General features: G+C 37.9%; 1 protein-coding gene across 13 annotated transcripts in view; it reads right to left on the reverse strand.

Annotated features, from left to right (window-relative positions):
• Positions 1–20,458, reverse strand: part of CHL1 (cell adhesion molecule L1 like) — a 207,024-nt gene that overhangs the window by 33,940 nt on the left and 152,626 nt on the right. For all 13 annotated transcript variants that reach the window (XM_087887919.1, XM_087887924.1, XM_034440548.3 and 10 more), the window contains 5 exons: positions 11,412–11,543; positions 9,059–9,205; positions 6,460–6,571; positions 2,370–2,521; positions 818–983 (listed from right to left, as the gene is read on the reverse strand). In XM_087887919.1, coding sequence (XP_087744045.1) covers positions 818–983; positions 2,370–2,521; positions 6,460–6,571; positions 9,059–9,205; positions 11,412–11,543 — 709 coding nt within the window. The remainder of the gene's footprint in view (positions 1–817; positions 984–2,369; positions 2,522–6,459; positions 6,572–9,058; positions 9,206–11,411; positions 11,544–20,458) is intronic.

The raw sequence follows: 20,458 nt of genomic DNA on the forward strand, positions 1-20,458 counted from the left end.
ATAAATAAATAACACTCCATTTATAGAAACTGAAAATAATTATCATGGTTTAAAAAGACCAACCAGATCCAAGATCCTGAAAATAGCATTTTCCCAAATTCCCACTTTGATATATGAATTCTAACATTTGGCCACTAGAGGTCCTTCTAGGATCAAAAAGGAATTTCCTATTCTATTCCAGAACTAAACTTACTTTAAAGCAGAGGTCTTCAAACTTGGCCGCTTTAAGACTTGTGGACTTCAACTCCCAGAATTCATAGCTGGCTGGAGAGTTCTGGGAGTTGAAGTCCACAAGTCTTAAAGCTGCCAAGTTTAGGGACCCGTGCTTTAAAGTATTACCAAGAAGGGAGTGGTTGGGAGAAATTACTGGTATATTCAAGGTCTTCCATTATTATCACTATTTCTAATCATGCTGAAGGGGAAAATATTTTATTTTTTCTCATTAAAAATTGAGTGTTTCTTATTCTTACTAAGTTCTCTGTTAGACCTGAAATAAATTAAAGCTCTTTTGGTTTTGAAATACATGCTTTATTGTTTGTATAATACTTTACAATGTTATACCTCTCATATCATTTTTACACCAACATCTACGAACTTCATATGTATTTGATATTTTCTAAAGAAGCCAAATGAACACCATCCTTCCATTAGAGATACTCTCAGCAAATAAGACATAAACGTATTTGCTTTTAATTATGTATCTTTCTAAAAATGAAAGTGACTCACTATTGGGCACTGCCCATAAGATACAATATTATTTCTGTGAAATGCAAATTGATTAAAAGGAAAGAATAAAGACAAAGCATTATGTTGTTACCTTCCATCCTCAGTGTCATTCATCTCCAGTTCCTCTCCATCCTTTTTCCAAGAAATTTTAAACTGGTGTTTCAAATGTGGGTCACATTCAGAATGACATTTCAATAAAACTGAATGTGATTTCAAAACTTGTGGATTCTTAGGTATAATTGAAATTTTGGTAGCGTCTAAGGAATTGAGAAAAAAAAATGCATGACCATATATCATTTTGTTGTAAAATTACATTTCAATGGCAAAATATAGCAGGTTCTTTTGAAAATTGATTTACACGTTTTGTCTTATTTTTTTCCTATAGATAAGGAATATTTATTGGAATTTATATAATATAATGAACTAGTATTCCTGTTTTTTCATGTGAGAGAAATGTACATACCCATTTTTAAAATATATGTTGTTAAATACAAATTGTGCATTTAACAAAAAATTATTGGAGAACAGTACACACATTTCAAAATACTTTTTACTATACATTGACACTTCCACATGGTAAGGTATGCACAAAAAATTAATCATCTTCATCATTATCACCCTCTTTCTCCCCTCTACTTTTTACCAGGGTACCTAAGGGGCTCCTTACAGTTATGATTCCTGGCCATCTTACTCATTTGAGACATTTGTGTAAATCAATAAATAAGAATATTTGTCGCTCAGGGTTGAAATTAGAGGTCCTTAGTGCTCTCTGACCTTGCTTGTTTTCTTGCAGATGTTTCATTACCAAACTAGGTAACATCATCAGTGGCACTAGCACTGATGATGTTACCTAGTTTGGGTAATGAAATGTCTGCAAGAAAGCAAGCAAGCTCTGAGAGATTCAACCTGGAAATAAGGAGAAAATTTCTGACAGTGAGAGCAATCAACCAATGGAACAGCTTGCCTTCAGAAGTTGTGGGAGCTTCATCACTGAAAGCTTTCAAGAAGAGTCTGGACTGCCATTTGTCAGAAATGGTGTAGGGCCGTGATGGCGAACCTATGGCACATGTTCCAGAGGTGTCATGTGGAGTCATATCTGTGGGCACGCGAGCATTGCCCTAGCTCAGCTCCAGCGCTGATTTTTGGGCCTTCCGGTCGCACTGTAAGTCGGGAAAAAGGCCATTTCTGGCTTCTGGAGGGCCTCTGGGGAGGTGGGAAAGGCCGTTTTCATCCTCCCCAGGCTCCAAGAAAGCTTCTGAAGCCTCTGGAGGGAGAAAAATGGGTCTACCAGGCCCGCTGTGCCATCGCTTGCCAAAAGTGGGGGGAGTGCGGAGGGGTCGCATGTGCGGAGGGACAGGGCACATTGAATTATGAGTGTGGGCACACATGCACACGCTTCCCCCACTTTTGGCATCTGTCGGCAAAAAGGTTAGCCATCACTGGTGTAGGGTCTCCTGCTTGGGCGGGGTTTGGACTAGATGACCTACAAGGTCCTTTTCAACTCTGTTAATCTGTTACATCAGATGTGTAAATGGCAAAAAGCAATTCTTATTCCTGCCCTTACAGCCAAATGTAAGCATTTTATTGCATGCAGTAAAATTAACTGAATCTTTAACTATTGTTTATGTTCCCATTTATATCACCTCTGACAGTGAGAGTAGCAGTGAGGGCACGCTTCCCAACAGAATTTTTCACCAGGCAGGTATAAAATCCAGCATCTTCCTTCCGTGTTTCTCTAATCTCCAGGGTTCCATTTTGATCTACCTCAAGGAGTTGCATGCTGTCATCTTTAGTCCTAGCAAGGAATTTGAAATCAGAAGCATGCAATTATTACTTATTAATAAACCTGATTTTTAAACTTTCCTTTAACAGTAATTCATCTGAGGGAGAAAAAGAAAATCCTGGAACAAGCCATGTTGGAAACACAGCCTATAAAAAACAGGCATAGGATTGAGAAATAATTTAACAGCATTAACCCAGAAGCAGTAAGACTGATTTCCAAGATCAAAAGTGTTCTGTGGTATCTTTTTCAAACTGTTTTATAGAAAAGTTATTTTCAGTCCTGTTGTTAGTGGCTAGAGGAAAATAATGGCAAGCTCATTTTAATTTGACAGCTGAAGGAAAAAAATAGCAAAACAAGGATATTGCATAGAATTAAGAATACACTTTCCTTCAGACGTCTAAATTTTGTGCCATTCTAAAGGGGGATGGAGGGAAACCCAGGTAGAAGATATGAGGCTTTTCTTTATATTTTTCATTGCTATCTCTCCTTTGCTCTCAGAGTGAAATAAAATTAGGGATGCTTTTTTTTTACCAAGCTTGAATAGAGGAGGTAATCAGTGGTGGGATTCATATAATTTAACATCCGGTTCTCTGCCCTAATGACTGGGTGGGCGTGGCCATGGTGGGCATGGCCAGGGGGTGTGACAGGCAGCACTCGGCCTCCTGCACCCCCATGGGAGCAAAAATGGGCCATGGGGGGGCGCTGCATACCCCCGTACCCCGTTTTGGGCATAGGAGGCCTCCCTGAAGCCTCTTAGGAAGCAAAAATAGGCCTAGGAAGCCTTCTTGAAGCCTCTTAGGAAGCAAAAACAGCCTAGGAAGTCTCCCTGAAGCCTCCTGGGAGCAAAAACGGGCCACGGGGGCGCACCACTTCCCCTCATGCCCCATTTTGACCGTAGGAGGACTCCCTGCATTTACCTGGGAGCCAAAAAGGGACGCATGGGGATTCCTGGAAGGGGCGGGGCAGGAATGGGTGGGACAGCCATCAATTTAACTACCGGCTCACCCAAACCGGCTGAATCCCACCACTGGAGGTAATCCTGACACTCTGAGAAAATGAAGAGTCTTTAAAACTGATAGATCCAAAGTACATTCAGCTCACCCTCATTTTAAGGCCTATTATCATGCCAATCAAAACCTCAACAGTCATGATCTGCACCCACAGATCAGTCTGATAGAAGAGAATATTGATCAAAGCAAAGTTGAAGTCCTTGGTATTCTCTAAACTTGGCAGGCATTTCATTATCAAGCTAGGTAACATCAACAGTGAAATGATGATTGCCTAGTTTGGCAATGCAACGTCTGCAAGAAAATCACCGAGCTCAGAGAACACCAAAGACCCCACAGATCAGTCTATGCTCAGAACGCCATCCTGTTTGCAGTGATAGCTCTGCTTTGTCTTAACCTCCATTAAGCCATTGCAGCTAGGGCTTGTTCTCTTAGTCTTCTTCTTGAGCATTATAGAAAGATTATTTTAGTTTTAGTTTTAAGTAAACTAAACTAACTTAGTTTTAGTTTTAATTTATGACAAGCTGTGCAACAAAGATTGGACTGGAGACAAGGATTTGGTTTTTGGTAGAATGGAGGATGTGTCCCTTCCCTTTGACCTCCACAAGTTTTTGTGGGACTGAAAAAAGGAAGGTGGGAATTTATGTAGTCATCAATCTTACATGGCACATCTCTGGGTAATATCAAACAATAAAATCAAACAGTAAAAAAACAAACACAAAATACAAACATCAGCAAGAACCTCCCCAGTGTTCAAAATCAGCGGTCACCAACTGATGGTCTGTGAGCAAATTTTGGTGGTCCGCAGAAAAATTATTTGCATTTTTTATATTGCACTAAACCAGGGGCCCTCAAACTATGGTCCCTGGGACAGATACGTACAATGAATGTTTGTGTTGCTGCAGAGAGTCTCCCCTTTTGGGGTCTTTTTGTGTGGATTGGAGGGGGACAGAAATTCCAACTTGGGATCTGCTTTGGCCTCCTGGTGTGGGGCTTTGGTGAAGGCTGGAGGGAAGTGCCACTGGTTCTGAAGAGCCGGAGAACCTTATTCCAGTGGGATTGCATCATGGCCTGGAACTGGCTGACCATCTCAGCCCGCTGAGCCTCCAGGCACCTGTACCTGGCCTTGCACTCCCACAGGTCTTCCTTCTGCTTGGAAAGCCTATGCTTGTAGTCCTCAGTATGGTGCTTCTACTGAGCCTCCTTCTCGGTCAGATCCAATTTGAACTGAACTGCCAACTCTTTCTTGTGGTGACTGCTTAGCTCCAACAACTGCTTCCTGTTGGGGCCCTAAGAAGTCTGGGCGGGGAGGCGAGGAGTGGCTGGGAGGTGAGAGGTGAGTAGAGGCTGGCGAGGTGCCCCTCAATGTGAGAGACATTGAGTTGGCCACACCCACCCAGTCACATGACAACCTAGCCATGCCCACCCAGCCGGTCATTAGGCAGATCATATTAGTAGTCCATGGGATTTAAAATTATGAATTTAGTGGTCCCTGAAGTCTGAAAGGTTGGTGACCCCTGTTTCAAATACAACATATCTAAACCAACTGTAGAGCTTTGCTGGGCTCTAGCCTCTCACTAGCCCATGTCTTATGGGAAAAGTCAGATCTTTAAAGCTTTTTTGACGGCTCAGAGGATAGAGGCTTACTGGATCTCAGAGAGGAGGTAGGGAAGCTATGGAAAAGGCACACCTTCTAGGTTCTGATAGATGACAACATTTAAAGAAAGGACTTGCAACTTGTCCATTCTGTAACAACTAGGAGATCAGGCAGATATCCTCAAGTATAGGTGATACTGTACATTCTCAGCTCATTGTCTATGGAGATACTCAATTATCCAGATCATGATTGTCCCAAAGGTGCCTTTTCAAAAGGCAACTGGACTTTCGTTGTTTTTCTTGAAGACATTTTTCCCCAAATGCCATCACTCTGCTTAACAACTAATTCCCACAATACTGTCAAACAATTTACTAAGACTGGATAAAAGATGGATAATAGCAATAGACTGGTATATACTGCTCCACAGTACTTTACAGAACTCTCTGAATGGTTTACAGAGTCAGAATATTGCTCCCAACAATCTGGGTCTTCATTTTCCTGATCTCGTCAGGCTGAGTCAACCTTGAGCAGGTCAGGATAAAACTCCTGACAGTGGGCAGTGTTAGCCTGTAATGTTGCATTCTAACCAGTATGCAACCACAATTCCTATAAAATCAATTGCAATTGATAATACTGATTTGATTTTGTAAAGTTGCTTCTGCAGTGTGTGTGTGTGTGTGTGTGTGTGTGTGTGTGTGTGTGTGTAAGGGAAAAATAAGGAAATATCTTGCAGATTGTAGAGATTTGGTAACTGACAATTGTTTGCTTACAGTTTCTGGAATGTTCTTTCTATGTAATGCTCAGAAATGCTGGCTACTGTTATAAGGCAAAAAAAGATGCAGAACGTGAGTGTTTAGAATTACTTGATCACAGAAATGGATAAAGAATAGTGAGACAATATGCAGAGGGCAATCTAGTTTAACTTTAGATATATTGTCCAACAGATAAAGCTAAATCCGAGACAAGTTTCTTTGCCAACTGAGGAAATTTGTAGGACACTTTAAGGAGGATTGGAGTACAATGGTATCTTTTCAAAATTACATTGGAATTCATCTAATTTATTACTGACAAAGGAAACCCACTGAGCAAATTGAGAACTTATCATTTCATGACTAACAATGCATAGCATCATTAACACTGTCATGTTAACGCTTGGAATATTTAAAAGAAAGGTAGCTTATGAGTATTCTATAATCAGCAGTTGTTATTGTACAGCTTTTTCTAAAGTGCACTTTTGTGGTGCAAAAATACTTTTTTTCCCCTGACAATCAAATATAAATGGATTATAAGACATCAACAACAATTTATGACAAAAGAGCTTACCAAGGAAGTGAAATAAAGCTTACCAAGAAATATCTGGTGTGGGTATTGCAAAAAACTGACAAAACAAGTGACTTGAATAACCCATCACTGCCACATATTCTTCACCATCTGGAGTTAATATTTCTGGGGGAATATCTGAAAAAGCAAGTGTAAATTAGCAAAGAAAGAGTCCAAATAGGACAACCAGCAGTGATAAAAAAAGAAGTAGCCTTAATCCTAGGGCAAATTTTGTGATTTTGAGCTATACAGTAGTGGCTAAAATTGTGGAAACCTTTTGGGAAAAGTGTATTTTCTAAAACTAGCTAATAACACCATCTTTTTTTGGAGAAGTCCCATAAAATTATATATCAATGGAAAGATAATTTAATCAAGAATGTAATGCAATAACTTTTATGAAGGATTTGCTATTAGAATAGCAGTTACAGTATAAAGAAGAAAAGTGAAACATGTAGAAAAAATGAGATATACAAATTACCACCAGAGAAAAAAATGAGATATACAAAAATTATCACATCAGTTAATACTTAGTTGGGTAACCTTTAGCATGAATTATGGCCTTACAATGTCTTCTCATGGAGTGACCCAAATCTTTTAGTTCTGCAGCTGTTATAATGTGAAACCAAGATTGAATGATTGGTTTTATTAACTGGATTGCATTGCTGGATCGCTTCTGACTAACAAGTTTCTTTAGTCGGCTCCATAGATTTTCAACTGGGTTAAAGTCTGGGCTATTCCCAGGCCATTCCAGCAGTGGAATATGATTATCTTGAAACTCCAAAAAAAAAAAAAAAAAGTGGTGTTATTAGCCATCAAACCTCAAAAATACACTTTCCCCAAAAGGTTTCCACAATTTTGGCCACTGCTGTATTTTATTCCTTTAAAAAAGAATCTACTTTTTCACAATCGTAAACAATGCAAATGGAATTTTAGTAGAAAAGAGGTGAAGGGGAACACTACTGATCTTTCAGACTCTGAAAGGTCTGGATGCTGTAGGAACTTTTGACAGTTTAAGATATGCTAAAGCTTTTCTGAGATTTAATACATTTTTTTTACTTTCCCAATTTCCATCTATATTTAGTAATTCATTAACAAATTTCAGGGATATAATCATAAGAGGAAGCTCTGATCATGAAACAGAAGTTTGGAAGACACCTGCAACTTGCAACAGTATTTAACCCTGATTTATGCTATTGATTAGGATACAAACAAACAAACTATGAATTCAGAGATGGATTCACGCTACATCAAAATTACACTACATTAATTGTAGCTCTTCCAGGTTTTGTTGGGCAATGTTATAAGGAACTTTACCGATATGTCGCCTTTGGTGGCAAAATTGCTTTTGTTTTTGCTTTGCTTTGTTTTCTATTTTCCATTTTTCCTAAGCACATAAAATGATATTCTTAGCAGCTAGGATTCTTATTGTAAAATGCTAGAAAATGAAACACATCTTTTAGTGGATTGATGGGATTTAAAATTGTGGAAAAAATTTTGGTTGAAAAATTGGTTCAGCAATAATTAGCTTTTAAAACCTGACACTGAAGGATATCTTTTATCTCCATCTAAGCTTTATTTCTCTCAGCTGTATGAATAGTCTTTTTTTTTACTAGATTAGCATTATTTGTACAAATGCCATTCTAAGCAGAAATATAGACATTGAAAAGTTTTGTTGGCTAACTATGATGACACATGGATCATTCTAATCTAAAAAAATGGATCGATTCTAACTACCATTTTAAATATAATGTACCCTAATACTATCCCCCAGATACTTAGTTACCTTACTCTTAACAGATTAACAAAGTTGGAAGGGACTTGTAGATCATCTAGTCCAACCCTCACCCAAGCAGGAGACCCTACACTATTTCTGACAGATAGCAGTCCAGTCTTTTCTTGAAAGCCTCCAGTGATGAAGCTCACACAACTTCCGAAGGCAAGCTGTTCCACTGGTTGATTGCTTTCACTGTCAGAAAATTTCTCCTTATTTCTAGATTGAATCTCTCCTTGATCAGTTTCCATCCATTATTCCTTGTCTGGCCTTCAGGTGCCTTGGAAAACAGGTTGACCCCAGGGGTGAAATCCAGCAGGTTCTGACAGGTTCTGGAGAACCGCTAGCAGAAATTTTGAGCAGTTTGGAAAACCGGTAGCGGAAATTTTGAGTAGTTCAGAGAACTGGCAAATACCACCTCTGGCTGGCCTCAGAGTGGGGTGGGAATGGAGATTTTGCAATATCCTTCCCCTGCCACAGCCACCAAGCCACGGCCACCAAGCCCACAGAACCAGTAGTAAAAAAAATTGGATTTCACCACTGTTGATCCCCTCCTCTCTGTGACAGCCCCTAAAATATTGGAACATTGCTATCATGTCTCCCCTGGTCCTTCTCTTCACTAGACTAGACTAGCCATGCCCAGTTCCTGTAAACCTTCTTCATATGTTTTAGCCTCCTTGTTAATTGATAATAATTAATATCATTTCTTACATACAAAGACAGATGTAATTAGATCCATGAAGTTCAGCATTTTCCCCTGTGAGAGGCAGTAGATCTCTTCAAACCAAAGTCTTTTCTGATCCTTGTGCATGGCAGGTATGGGCAAAAACCTATTCCCTGTAAAAATAACTTACTGAGGACATCAATGTTTGCTGTGGCCAAGATAGTCCCATGCTTGTTGGTAGCCTCACACTGGTACACTGCAGTGTCACTCAGCTCCAAGTCAGTGATGCTGATCTCTCTTGTTGAAAAAACAGCTCTGCTGGATTTTATTTCGTTATCTGTCAATAAGAGAAGAAAGTGTTACTTACAATAAGAGACTTCCAATTCATCCCTACCACTTTCTCTGGCAAAACCTTAGTCGTACAGAAAAAGTGAGAATGTGTAGAAAACATTCATTAATCTTGCTATTATGTGCTGCATTAAAACAAATTGAATTATGCAAATAATTAGCTTTAAACAATGACATCATGAATAAGACTTATTTTGCTTTAAGCTTAACATTTCTGGATGCATGATTTGTTTATGAATTAGCTGTACCTATAAATACCATGCTGGTGACACATGGTTACTCTTTAAAGCTGAAAACAAACTGCAGATACAGTATCTATTTTCCTAGTAATATAGCATAATGACAAACTGCCTAAAGTCGCCGTTGTTTTTGCCCTAGTAGTAAGTTATGAATTATTAACCTTCAATTTCAAATCTAGTTAGAATGGAATAGAATAACAAAGTTGGAAGGGACCTTGGAGGTCTTCTAGTCCAACATTTCAATTATCTCAACCTATCTGAACTTGGAAGCTAAATATGACTCAGCCCTGGCTAATACCAAAATAGAAGACCACTAATGAGTAACAGGCATTATAAACTCCACTTGAAAGTATAAACATTCCCACAAAAAATTCAGGAAAGCCAAAATGATCTTAACAACTGCATGATTCATGTAATAATTATAGTGATTCACCTAATAGCCATGGCATAAAAAAGTTTATAAAATTACACCCAACTTATTTAACAACCGTCTTGCTTAGAACAGAAATTAAGTTCCCAATTGCAGTTGTAAATTGTGGATGACCTGCATTTCACTTTTTATCTCGGACCAGTCAGGCATCTTCCATAGGGCATGATTAATTCCTATGCTAAATACAATAATCCTCTTAACCAAGATTCTTAGAATTATGCAACCAGAGAGCTGGAAGTTACCTTTGAGGTTATCAAGTCCATCCCTTGCTTATGGCAGTATGTAGTAGAGCGTCTCTGAACAAGGACCATTCAGTATATTTTGGAAGACCGCTGATGAAGGAGACTTCACCACTTTATATAGTAGCTTTTTTTTAGTAGTGTTTTCTTTGTATTATTTGTTTTGTTTATAGGGGAGTACAAAGATATGAATTTGGGGAGAGATTAATAGATACAGCCAATAGTGGGATTCAGCCAGTTTGCACCACTTCGGGACAACCGGTTGTTAACTTTCTGAGCAGTTTGGCAAACTGATTGTTGGAAGAAATCATTAGGGCAGAGAACCGGTTGTTAAATTACTTGAATCCCACCACTGGATACAGCTGATATTTTGAGAACATGCAATGGATACTCCAAGAAAATGGCTACTGTAGGACTGGTGAAATTGTTCTCTGACATCTTTTCTAGCTCTCTAGGATATTTATTGTTACCTTTTGCCTTATTGTTCTTTTTCTACGGAGATATGCATATTTAAGAACAAATATTTCAAAATGGTTGTGCAAACTATTTTTTGAATGGACATCTCCTTTTTTTTTTTTTTTATTTCATTTATGTGCCGCCCTTCTCCGGAGACTCAGGGCGGCTTACAATGCGTTAAGCAATAGCCTTCATACTTTTGTATATTTTTATAAAGTCAGCTTATTGCCCCCACAAACTGGGTCCTCAATTTACCTACCTTAGAAAGGATGGAAGGCTGAGTCGACCTTGAGCCTGGCAAGATTCGAACTTACTTTAATTGCAGACAGCTGGAGTTAAATTACAATGCATTAGTCTGCTGAGCTATCCAGGCTCCTTGATGGCTATTATGCAACAGCATCCATCTAAACAAACCCATCATGCCAAAAAATATGGGAATCCATAGCTGTAGTCAATGATTAGATGGAATTGGATTCTAAATTTGCAGATCAGTTGGTATTATGTGCATTATGGCTGAAGTGACATAGCTTATTATCTATAAGAACGAAAGGAATCCGGACAACTTTATCAAATGATCAATCATGACATCTCTATTACTGGGAAGTTAATAAATAAAACTGATTAATTTAAGCAATCTCACTGTGTTTCTTTCTTACTAGCATTGTCTAATATGGTGGTGTTGGATTTTAAGACACATATCCAATTCATAGGACCAATAACTAGGGATAATGGAAATTTAAATCTTATGCATCTGGAAGCAACACATTGGAAAAGGCCAGTTTATATAGCTGTTTACTATTATTGAACGTTAGATTTATATCCCATGCTTACCTTCAAGAGGAATGCCGTTCTTTTTCCACTTTATAGTTGGCTCAGGAAAGCCAATAGCTTCACAAAACAGTACAAAACTTCCACCAACACTGAAAACTCCACTTTTTGGTTTGCTTACCCAGGTGGGTGGCTCTGTTGAAAAAGTAATTGCCATTTTAATCACTATTGGGACAACTACCGTAAACACATACCTGCACACCCGTAACATTGATGCAACAGTGTTGATAAGGCGTGCTAACTGCACTTTTCCTTGAAGAAAGATGAATCATGATTTAATCATCTCCTATTAATACACTATAAATTAGACTATTGGAAACTAGAAAGAATGCAAAATGCCAGGGGCTAGGCTTTTGTACAATTGTACTTTGTAGATTATTTTACTTTCTTTCAGGGTTTGTTTGTCTACAGTTCAGAAATGTTCATTTTGACCTATAAAGCTCTAGATAATTTGCAACCAGATTATTTGTTCCTATATTTTATAGCAAAATTGCTATTGAAGAACTCTAAAGGGAAATGAGCTGGTTTCTTTCTACTTTTGGCAAGTAGTAAAGAATCTTTGATACCATCAGAGTTTCAGTTTTATAGAAAGTTGTATACTTAGTTTTTCATTTTAATTTTAAAAAATCTCTCTAGATGTGGTAATGGGTGTAATGATAAATGTTATGTTTAATAACTAGATAAAACACATAAAACATAATGTGAAAAAGAGTTGTAAAGATATTTTTTTTTAAATCAGAAACTGAGCTCTGTGCATATCTTAATTCGAAACAAATGAAATAATGTGAAAGAGGCTAGAAATCTTGGCTGCAAATATTTCACTGAGAAAGAGTTAAAGCAAGAATGAATGAATGAATGAATGAATGAAGAAGGAAGGAAGGAAGGAAGGAAGGAAGGAAGGAAGGAAGGAAGGAAGGGAAGGAAGGAAGGAAGGAAGGAAGGAAGGAAGGAAGGAAGGAAGGAAGGAAGGAAGGAAGGAAGGAAGGAAGAACCAGGTCCCAAACCATAATCAAGTTATTCTACTCTACTCTACTCTACTCTACTCTACTCTACTCTACTCTACTCTACTCTACTCTACTCTACTCTACTCTACTCTGGCAACATTGTACTAAAATCTATCCTACTTTCCTAATAGTTTTGTCCCCCCTCTTCCCCCTCACAAAGAGATGTTATATATCCCAATTTCTCCAACTTCATGCTCATTTCCTCATGTTGCAACCTGTCTGGCATAGCTTTCCTATGAGGGCTGATCAGAAAAAGTTTCATGGAAGGTTCCATGCAGCTCTTTGGTGAATGGAATGTACCACAAATGACAAAAAAATGGTTGCACTTCATCAACTACAGTATGACAAAGGAAATGGAAAAGTTTGTTATTATGATAATGTTATTTTTAGGGATTTCTTTTTAAAAAAAGAAATTATGTTATCAAACTGAATGAGAATATTTCAAAAACCGCAGAAGAAATGTTCAGCCTAGCTGAATTTGTCAGAGTAAAAGAGAAGCAGGGAAAAAACAAAAGCAGCATCATACGGTGTGTGGCTATACTTCCACTAACCAGCAGATGGCACTCATGCAATTGGGAAAAAAAAAAAACAGGTTGGCAACACCAAATTCACCAATCCTTCAGTTTTGCTTAACTAGGCTATTTGTTATCCCCCTCTCTCACGACCCCCTCTTCAGAGCTTCACTAATTACACCATGTCTACAATTTATTGATGATCTTTCCAAGGTTTCTATAAAAACTGGAAAAGGAAAAGAGAAAGTCAGCCTCCAACAGCCATTTGAGATTACAAGTGCATAATCAAGTTCATAGACAGGAATTGTTCACTCTCTCAATTACAGTAATAGCTACTATTGCCACCTTTTTACTAAAATTACTAAAATTAGGATTTTCTGTAAGACTTTAACATGAGTCCTATTCTTTCTATTAGTCTGTGATTTATCCGTAGCTGAGGCATAAGATTAGAAACCGTGAGTCCAATTCTGCTTTAGTCATGAAAGCCAGCTGAGTGATTTTAGACCATTCTCTCTCTCTCTCTCTCTCTCTCTCTCTCTCTCTCTCTCTCTCTCTCTCTCTCTCTCTCTCTCTCTCTCTCTCTCTCCCCTTTCCTCCCTCCCTCCCTCTCTCTCTTTCTCTCTCTCTCTCTCTCTCTCTGGGGAAAATAGGAAGAGGAAGGCGTATTAGGTATATTCACTGCCTTGAGTTATTTATAAATAGAATAAAGGTGGGAAATAAACAAACAAACAAATAGGAAAGGTTGCCTATCATGCAGAAGTAACTCTAAACAGTATACAACAAGGATTAAATACAACAATTTACCTACAACCATAGGACATAAACATAACCTGACACACCCAAAAAGAACAGAACATCAGAGCTTGCTTAGCTATCTTACTCAGATGCCTGGAGGAACACCTACAATAGTGGCCAAAATTGTGGAAACCTTTTGAGAAAAGTGTATTTTCTAAAACTAGCTAATAGCACCATTTTTTTGGGGGGGGGAGTAGTACCATAAAATTATGTATCAATGGAAAGATAATTTAATCAAGAATGTAATGTAATAACTTTTATGAAGGATTTGCTATTAGAATAGCAGTTACGCTATAAAGAAGAAAAGTGAAACACACAGAAAAAACAAGTAATACAAAAATTATCACCATAGAAAAAACGAGATGTACAAAAATTATCACATCAGTTAATACTTAGTTGGGTAACCTTTAGCATGAATTATGGCCTTACAAATATTCCCATGGAGTGAACCAAGTCTTTTAGTTCTGCAGCTGTTATAATGTGAAACAAGATTGAATGATTGCTTTTATTAACTGGGTTTTATTCCTGGGTCGCTTCTGACTAACAAGTTTATTTAGTTGGCTCCATAGATTTTCAATTGGGTTAAGGTCTGGGCTATTCCCAGGCCATTCCAGCGATGGAATATGATTATCTTGAAAGTCCAAAAAAAAGTGATGTTATTAGCCATCAAATCTCAAAAATACACTTTTCCCAAAAGGTTTCCACAATTTTGGCCACTACTGGAGATCTTTAATGGCTAGGATTAAAAATTTTGGGCCATCAAGATCTTTAAGATAATACTATTCCATAGGGAAGGTACTGCCACAATGCAGGCATGACTCTGGGATGCCACAAAATGTCATTTAATGGAAGATGCCTGGAGTATATCCTCCCTGCTGGAACTGGTGAGGTGAGCAGAGATAGGAGATGGTGATCCTACAAATAAACCTGCCCTAATCCAGGTAGGGCTCTATAGGTGAACTTGAATCACACCTGAAAGCCCACTGAGAGGACACATCCCACCTGCCACCAAGTTCTGATATAGTAAAACATTTCTCTCCCTATCAATGGAATCTGAACCCAAATTATAAGCCTTACAGGAATAATAGTGCCATTGTTTGGAAGCCCAGGCAGAACTGCAAGATAATAAAGCCAACAGTCTTGAGAATCATGGGTGCCAGATGTGAGTCAATTGTACACTGGTTGGAGTTTTGCCACCCAGAATGAAAACAGAAACACAGCTTACTTGGCAAATTGTTGTTCATGATTGCAACATTGTCTCTTGTTGCTCCAGATTGTTTGATCTGCCTAATGATTTTGACGCCTGATTAAATGCTGACTAGATTTCTAGTTTGATTTCCTTCTGTACTGGTGGTGCCAATGCTTAGGCTAGATTTGGATTACCACTATTTGGATTTGCCACTATTGCAAATTTGGATTACTTTTGTGATTAGTCCCTTGTGGTGAACCTATTACTATAGTTTGCCAGGGATTGATACCTATCTTCAATATCCACACAATACAAAAGATTATTGAATTAACGTTCCAATAAATTTCACTATCCTACTTGGAATTGCCTATATTTTTATATACTATTTTAATAATTCTTAGGTTCTTGAATTATTAAGTTTCCACCAGTTTTATTCTACAAATATAACTGTAAATTACCCACACATAATAATAATTAGAATTAGAGACATATCTACTGCATAACACCCCAGACTTAACAAAAAAAAAGTCCAGATAATAGTTGTGGCAGAACCTGGAAGCAGCAGAACAGAACAGAAGGAAATGGGGTGGGGGGATCACAAAATAAAAAGACTGTCAAATAGAAGTAGAATGACTGTGGCAAAAGAAAACAAAGCAAAGATAGCACGTACAGTAATAGATGCCTTGGGTACAACCCAGTGGTGAAATTCAATTTTTTTTTACTACTGGTTCTGTAGGTGTGACTTGATGAGTGTGGTGTGACTTGGTGGGCATGGCAGGGGAAGGATACTGCAAAATCTCCATTCCCACCCCACTCCAGGGGAAGGATACTGCAAAATCCCCATTCCCTCCCCACTCCTGGGGGAAGGATATTGCAAAATCTCCATTCCCATCCCACTCTGGGACCAGCCAGAGGTGGTATTTTCCGGTTCTCCAAACTACACAAAATTTCCACTACCAGTTCTCCAGAACCTGTCAGAACCTGCTGGATTTCATCCGTGGTACAATCCCAAAACCTCTGGAGCATCACTTGAACACCATTGATCAAACTTGACAATATCACCATCCGTCAATCGCAAAAGGCAACTTTACTTTCTGTTGTGGTACCTTTAACACCAGCAGACAACAGCATCTGCCTATCCCAGGTCCTAGGAACTACTAGGAATAGATCAAGGGTGTCAAACTTGCGGCCCATGGGACAGATGCATCATGCGCTGGCCATGGCCACCCCCATTTAGGCAAAGGGGGGAAAAGTCATCATACATCACATGACAACAATGTGATGACACGAGTTTGACATTCCTGCAATAGATGGATAAAAATACCAAATCCAATCTAAGCATCTAAGCTGACTGTGTGACAAACCAAAAGAATAATCCATTATATGTCAGCCCTGGAGGCGATCTTTTTCTTTGGATCTTCAGGGCTGCCACATTTAATGCTGTGGGAAATTGGGAGGGGGAATTGCATGGAGTTGCAGATATATCTATCCATAACAACATTCTTTTCTCTGGAAGTCAAGGATGTTGAACCTGCACCTGAAGTGGTGTAATTGGGAGGCATTTCCAGTTGGGACAGTGGATTGATTGGACCATGTGATGGATGTGTGGGTGCAGGGGGGAGGGACTTTGACTTTCTTTTGGGTGGGGAAAACCCGGAAGCTTTCAGGTTCAAGTTTTCCCAGATGTGCCAATATGACTTTTCTAATAAAGTGGAACCTTGAAGAACTTCTAGCCTCGGAGTCTTCTTTCGTTGGGGGTGTTACTTGGAACCCTGACATTATAGCTGTTTGTTTATTAAATTTATTGGCTGTCCAATTCCACTATCACTTTGGGTGGCAAACTTTTAGAGAATTTTTTTCAGAGAATTAGAGACATTTTCAGAAAGCAACAGAATAGAAGATGTTATCTACAAAGAACATGCAAACCCAGCAGGTTTCTTTAGTAGAAGAGCAAATATAATTTTTAGGATGATTAGAAACACTAAAAAAAGTATCGCCAAAACAATAAAGTAAGTAACCTAAGGTGAATTTGAGTTCACTTCCATAAATGATTTGTTAAAGAAATATTTCCTGGAACAAATTTTAAATCAAAGATCTCCTCTTTTAAGACTTCTGGCAGGTATAGAATTAGGACCTTATGAGTTGGCATCCTGTATCTCTCTTACAGACGGCTGTTGCATATAAGCTGGGTTGACAAAATCAGAAATGAGGTGGTGATAAGCCGCCTGGGAAAGCAAAGGGAAATCAAAACCATTAAAAAGCGAAAGTTAGAATATTTTGGACATGTGATGCGACACCTGGAAAAATACGGCATACTTCACTTGATCCTCCAAGGAAAGATTGAGTTCTTTTTCCAGGCAGAAGAAGAACTTCATGGCTTTAAAATCTAAGGGATTGGTTTGGACAAAACTCAACAGCACTTTTTCGTGTAGATGTTAATAAAAACAAGATAGCTAACATGATCGCCAATGTCCGATGATAGATATGGCACAAGAAGAAGAAGAATCTCTACTTTCAGAATTCCGAAGTAGTATGTAGCATGACAGATAGTATGATAGAGAATTCTCTTTTTAAATATTGGGTTAATTATTAATTATCCAAGGAAGCTCACCAGCATATTTATTTGTCCTTTGGAATAGTTTAATATTAGTCATTTCTTTATACCTATTAAAAATGGCTTAAATAAAAGGCTTCTCAAGAAGCAATTCAAAGTCTACCTTGTTCTAAATCTCTGGTCTTGTTGGTACATGCACTAAATAATTCACAGTAAATTTGTCTTGCATAATTTCATAAAGCCCAGGAAAGATACAGGATACAAGGTTGTCTATTTTAATAGAAGAAATACTTCATATAGAAGAACAACTGTAACCCAATATAGCATGCATGACGACCTGTCCTTGGACTATTTTAGCTTTTCAAATTTTCAAACATGATAGTGAGAGAGGCTGAATTGACAGTTCAAATTGATTATGGAAATAATTGCCTGGGAAAATCACTATTGTATATATGTGTGGCTGTTTCATGCATTACATTTTCAGGGTAAGAATTCAGACATGTTAAGTGCACACTAAAAAAGAGGGGGAAAGTATAGGGTGTCACTCTACGACTAGATGATGGAACAAATCAAGTCTCCTTCTTCAGGTGAACTAGATAGTAATTCTGTATTTATAAATACACAAAGTAACCTTGCGAAGTACAATATAACTTAACAGAAGTTTAAATGATTCATGTGTACAGAAATATGGGTACTAAGCAGTGATAGAGAGGGAGCTGAAAATAAAATTAGATAGGGGAAATATTAGAACGTACATTTTTACAGAATAAAGAAAAATAATAGGTAGAAAGATTAGAGGTTTACAAATGCTAGGAATTTTTTTGTTGTTTAAATAATATTATGAGGATTACCTAAATTAGATAAATGTGATAAATATTATTATAAAGATAAATATTGTTATTGCAATTTGGATTAATATGAATAGAATAAATAAAAATAATAGAAAGATTAGACATTTATAGATGTTAGGCATTTCTTTTCATGTTTGTTTAAACAATATAATGAAGATTACTCAAATTTGATAAATGTGAGAGAGATTATTAATATTGTTTCTGTGAATTGGATTAATATGAATGATACCCAGAACCAACTTTGTTCACACACAATATGGATGTATATTTAAAAATAATAACGATATATATTATATATTTTGATCATTTGTATATATATATATATATATATATATATATATATATATATATATATATCCACAAATGATCAAAATTAGGAGGGGGCTATCATTGTGGAGTCTGAGTTGGTTGTTTTCTTTCAGATATTTCATTATCCAGTTGTTCATCTTTGCTAGAAGAGAATGGGATTTGTTCTCTTATATGAGTGGCATTCAGAGCAGGGGTGGGTTCTACTTACCTTTACTACCGGTTCGCAACGGGAGTGTGCACGCTCGCTCGCTTTGCTCTGCGCATGTGCATATCATCCATGATGACATCCAGGCGGGTAGGCAGAGCCTACCACCACTTTTACTACCAGTTCACAAGAACTGGACCAAACCGGGAGCAACCCACCACTGATTCAGAGGTAAACAGAGAGCAATCCCCATTTACCTTCTAGCGCTGAAGATATTATCTAACTGGATAACAAAGCATCTGCAAGAAAACTCCAAGCTCAGAGAACATCAAGGATTCCACAGTTCAACCCCGAACTACTGATATTTTCTTCTATTGGGGCTATGGTTGTTTAAACTTTACAAAAAAATAGCACAGTTTTCTGAAAGTCAGAACAGACTTGGTGCAAAGATAAATCTAATTTGAAGGGATTTTCCCAAAGAAGACAGTGATAGTGGTCAAATGAGGGCAAGTTTATCCTTCCCAGTTTTATACCGATAAATTATATACTTGGATAAAGTCAGAAGAGAAAAACACAGCAAATATTTTTTTTCTTGAAGGTTGCTGGATATGTATGCCCACCTGTTACTCATCTCATTCTTTTTAAATATTCCATTCACGTTATTAACTGCCTGAGTTAATATTGTAAAGCAGTGGAAAGCTAAAATGCATCTTTAATTTGATTACTTATATTTAAAAGTGTGTGCTTTTTTTTCCCCCTGGGTGTAAAATTAGCAACAAAGAACTTTTGCAAAACTCTTCAGCACAGAACAAATTGAATGACATCTTAATCACTTAGCTGTCACACTAATGATAATGTAATTACAAAATGAGAAAAAAAAATGTCCCAACCTGTCAGAAATCACACCATGGGGAGCTGAAGAGAAATGCAGGCCAAAATAGGTAAGGAAATGGTGAGATAATGCCTTGCTGTTTTGATTATGTGGATCTCAAATTGCTAAAGGAACAAGTAGATATGATCTCAGAATCACTGACTATATCTTTAGTCAATTTGAGAATTTCTGAAGGGCAAGGAATGTATCAAAATATTGGAGAACAGTTAACATCATTCCATTTGTTAAAAAACAGTAGGGGGAGAACCCAGGAAAGTACAGATCAACCAGCTTGATATCAGCACTTGGGAAAATCCTGTAAAGGATAACTTAACAGTGGATTTGTAAGCACTTAGAAAGGAACAAAGTTAAAAGACAGCATGGGATTGTTAAAAATAGTCATGCCAGACAAACTTACATCTTTTTTTTTCTTTTTCAACAAAGAGATTACATTAATAGACCAAGGGAAATTTGTGAATATACTGCATTTGAATTTCTATGGATGTATTCTATTGATCATAGCCTCTTTGTTGATACAATGGAATAATGTGGGATGGTTGGTCCTGATTCTCGATTGGTTGAGGAACTTTACCAGGTTTGGGTTCAACAAAGATCTTAATAGATCTATGTCTAGATCAGGGCTGTCAAACTCGCAGCCTGCGGGCCAGATGTGTCACACGCTGACCACAGCCACGGCCGGTTTAGCAAAGAGGGGAAAAAAGATCACAATACATCATGTGACGCCACCGTGATAATGCAAATTTGACACCCATGGTCTAGATAGAGGGAGGCATGCAGAGGGTTCCTTAGTGCTTTGTCT

The sequence above is a fragment of the Pantherophis guttatus genome, chromosome 2 (genome assembly GCF_059756535.1).
Source record: "Pantherophis guttatus breed Tessera chromosome 2, ASM5975653v1, whole genome shotgun sequence".
NCBI classification, from domain to species: domain Eukaryota; kingdom Metazoa; phylum Chordata; class Lepidosauria; order Squamata; family Colubridae; genus Pantherophis; species Pantherophis guttatus.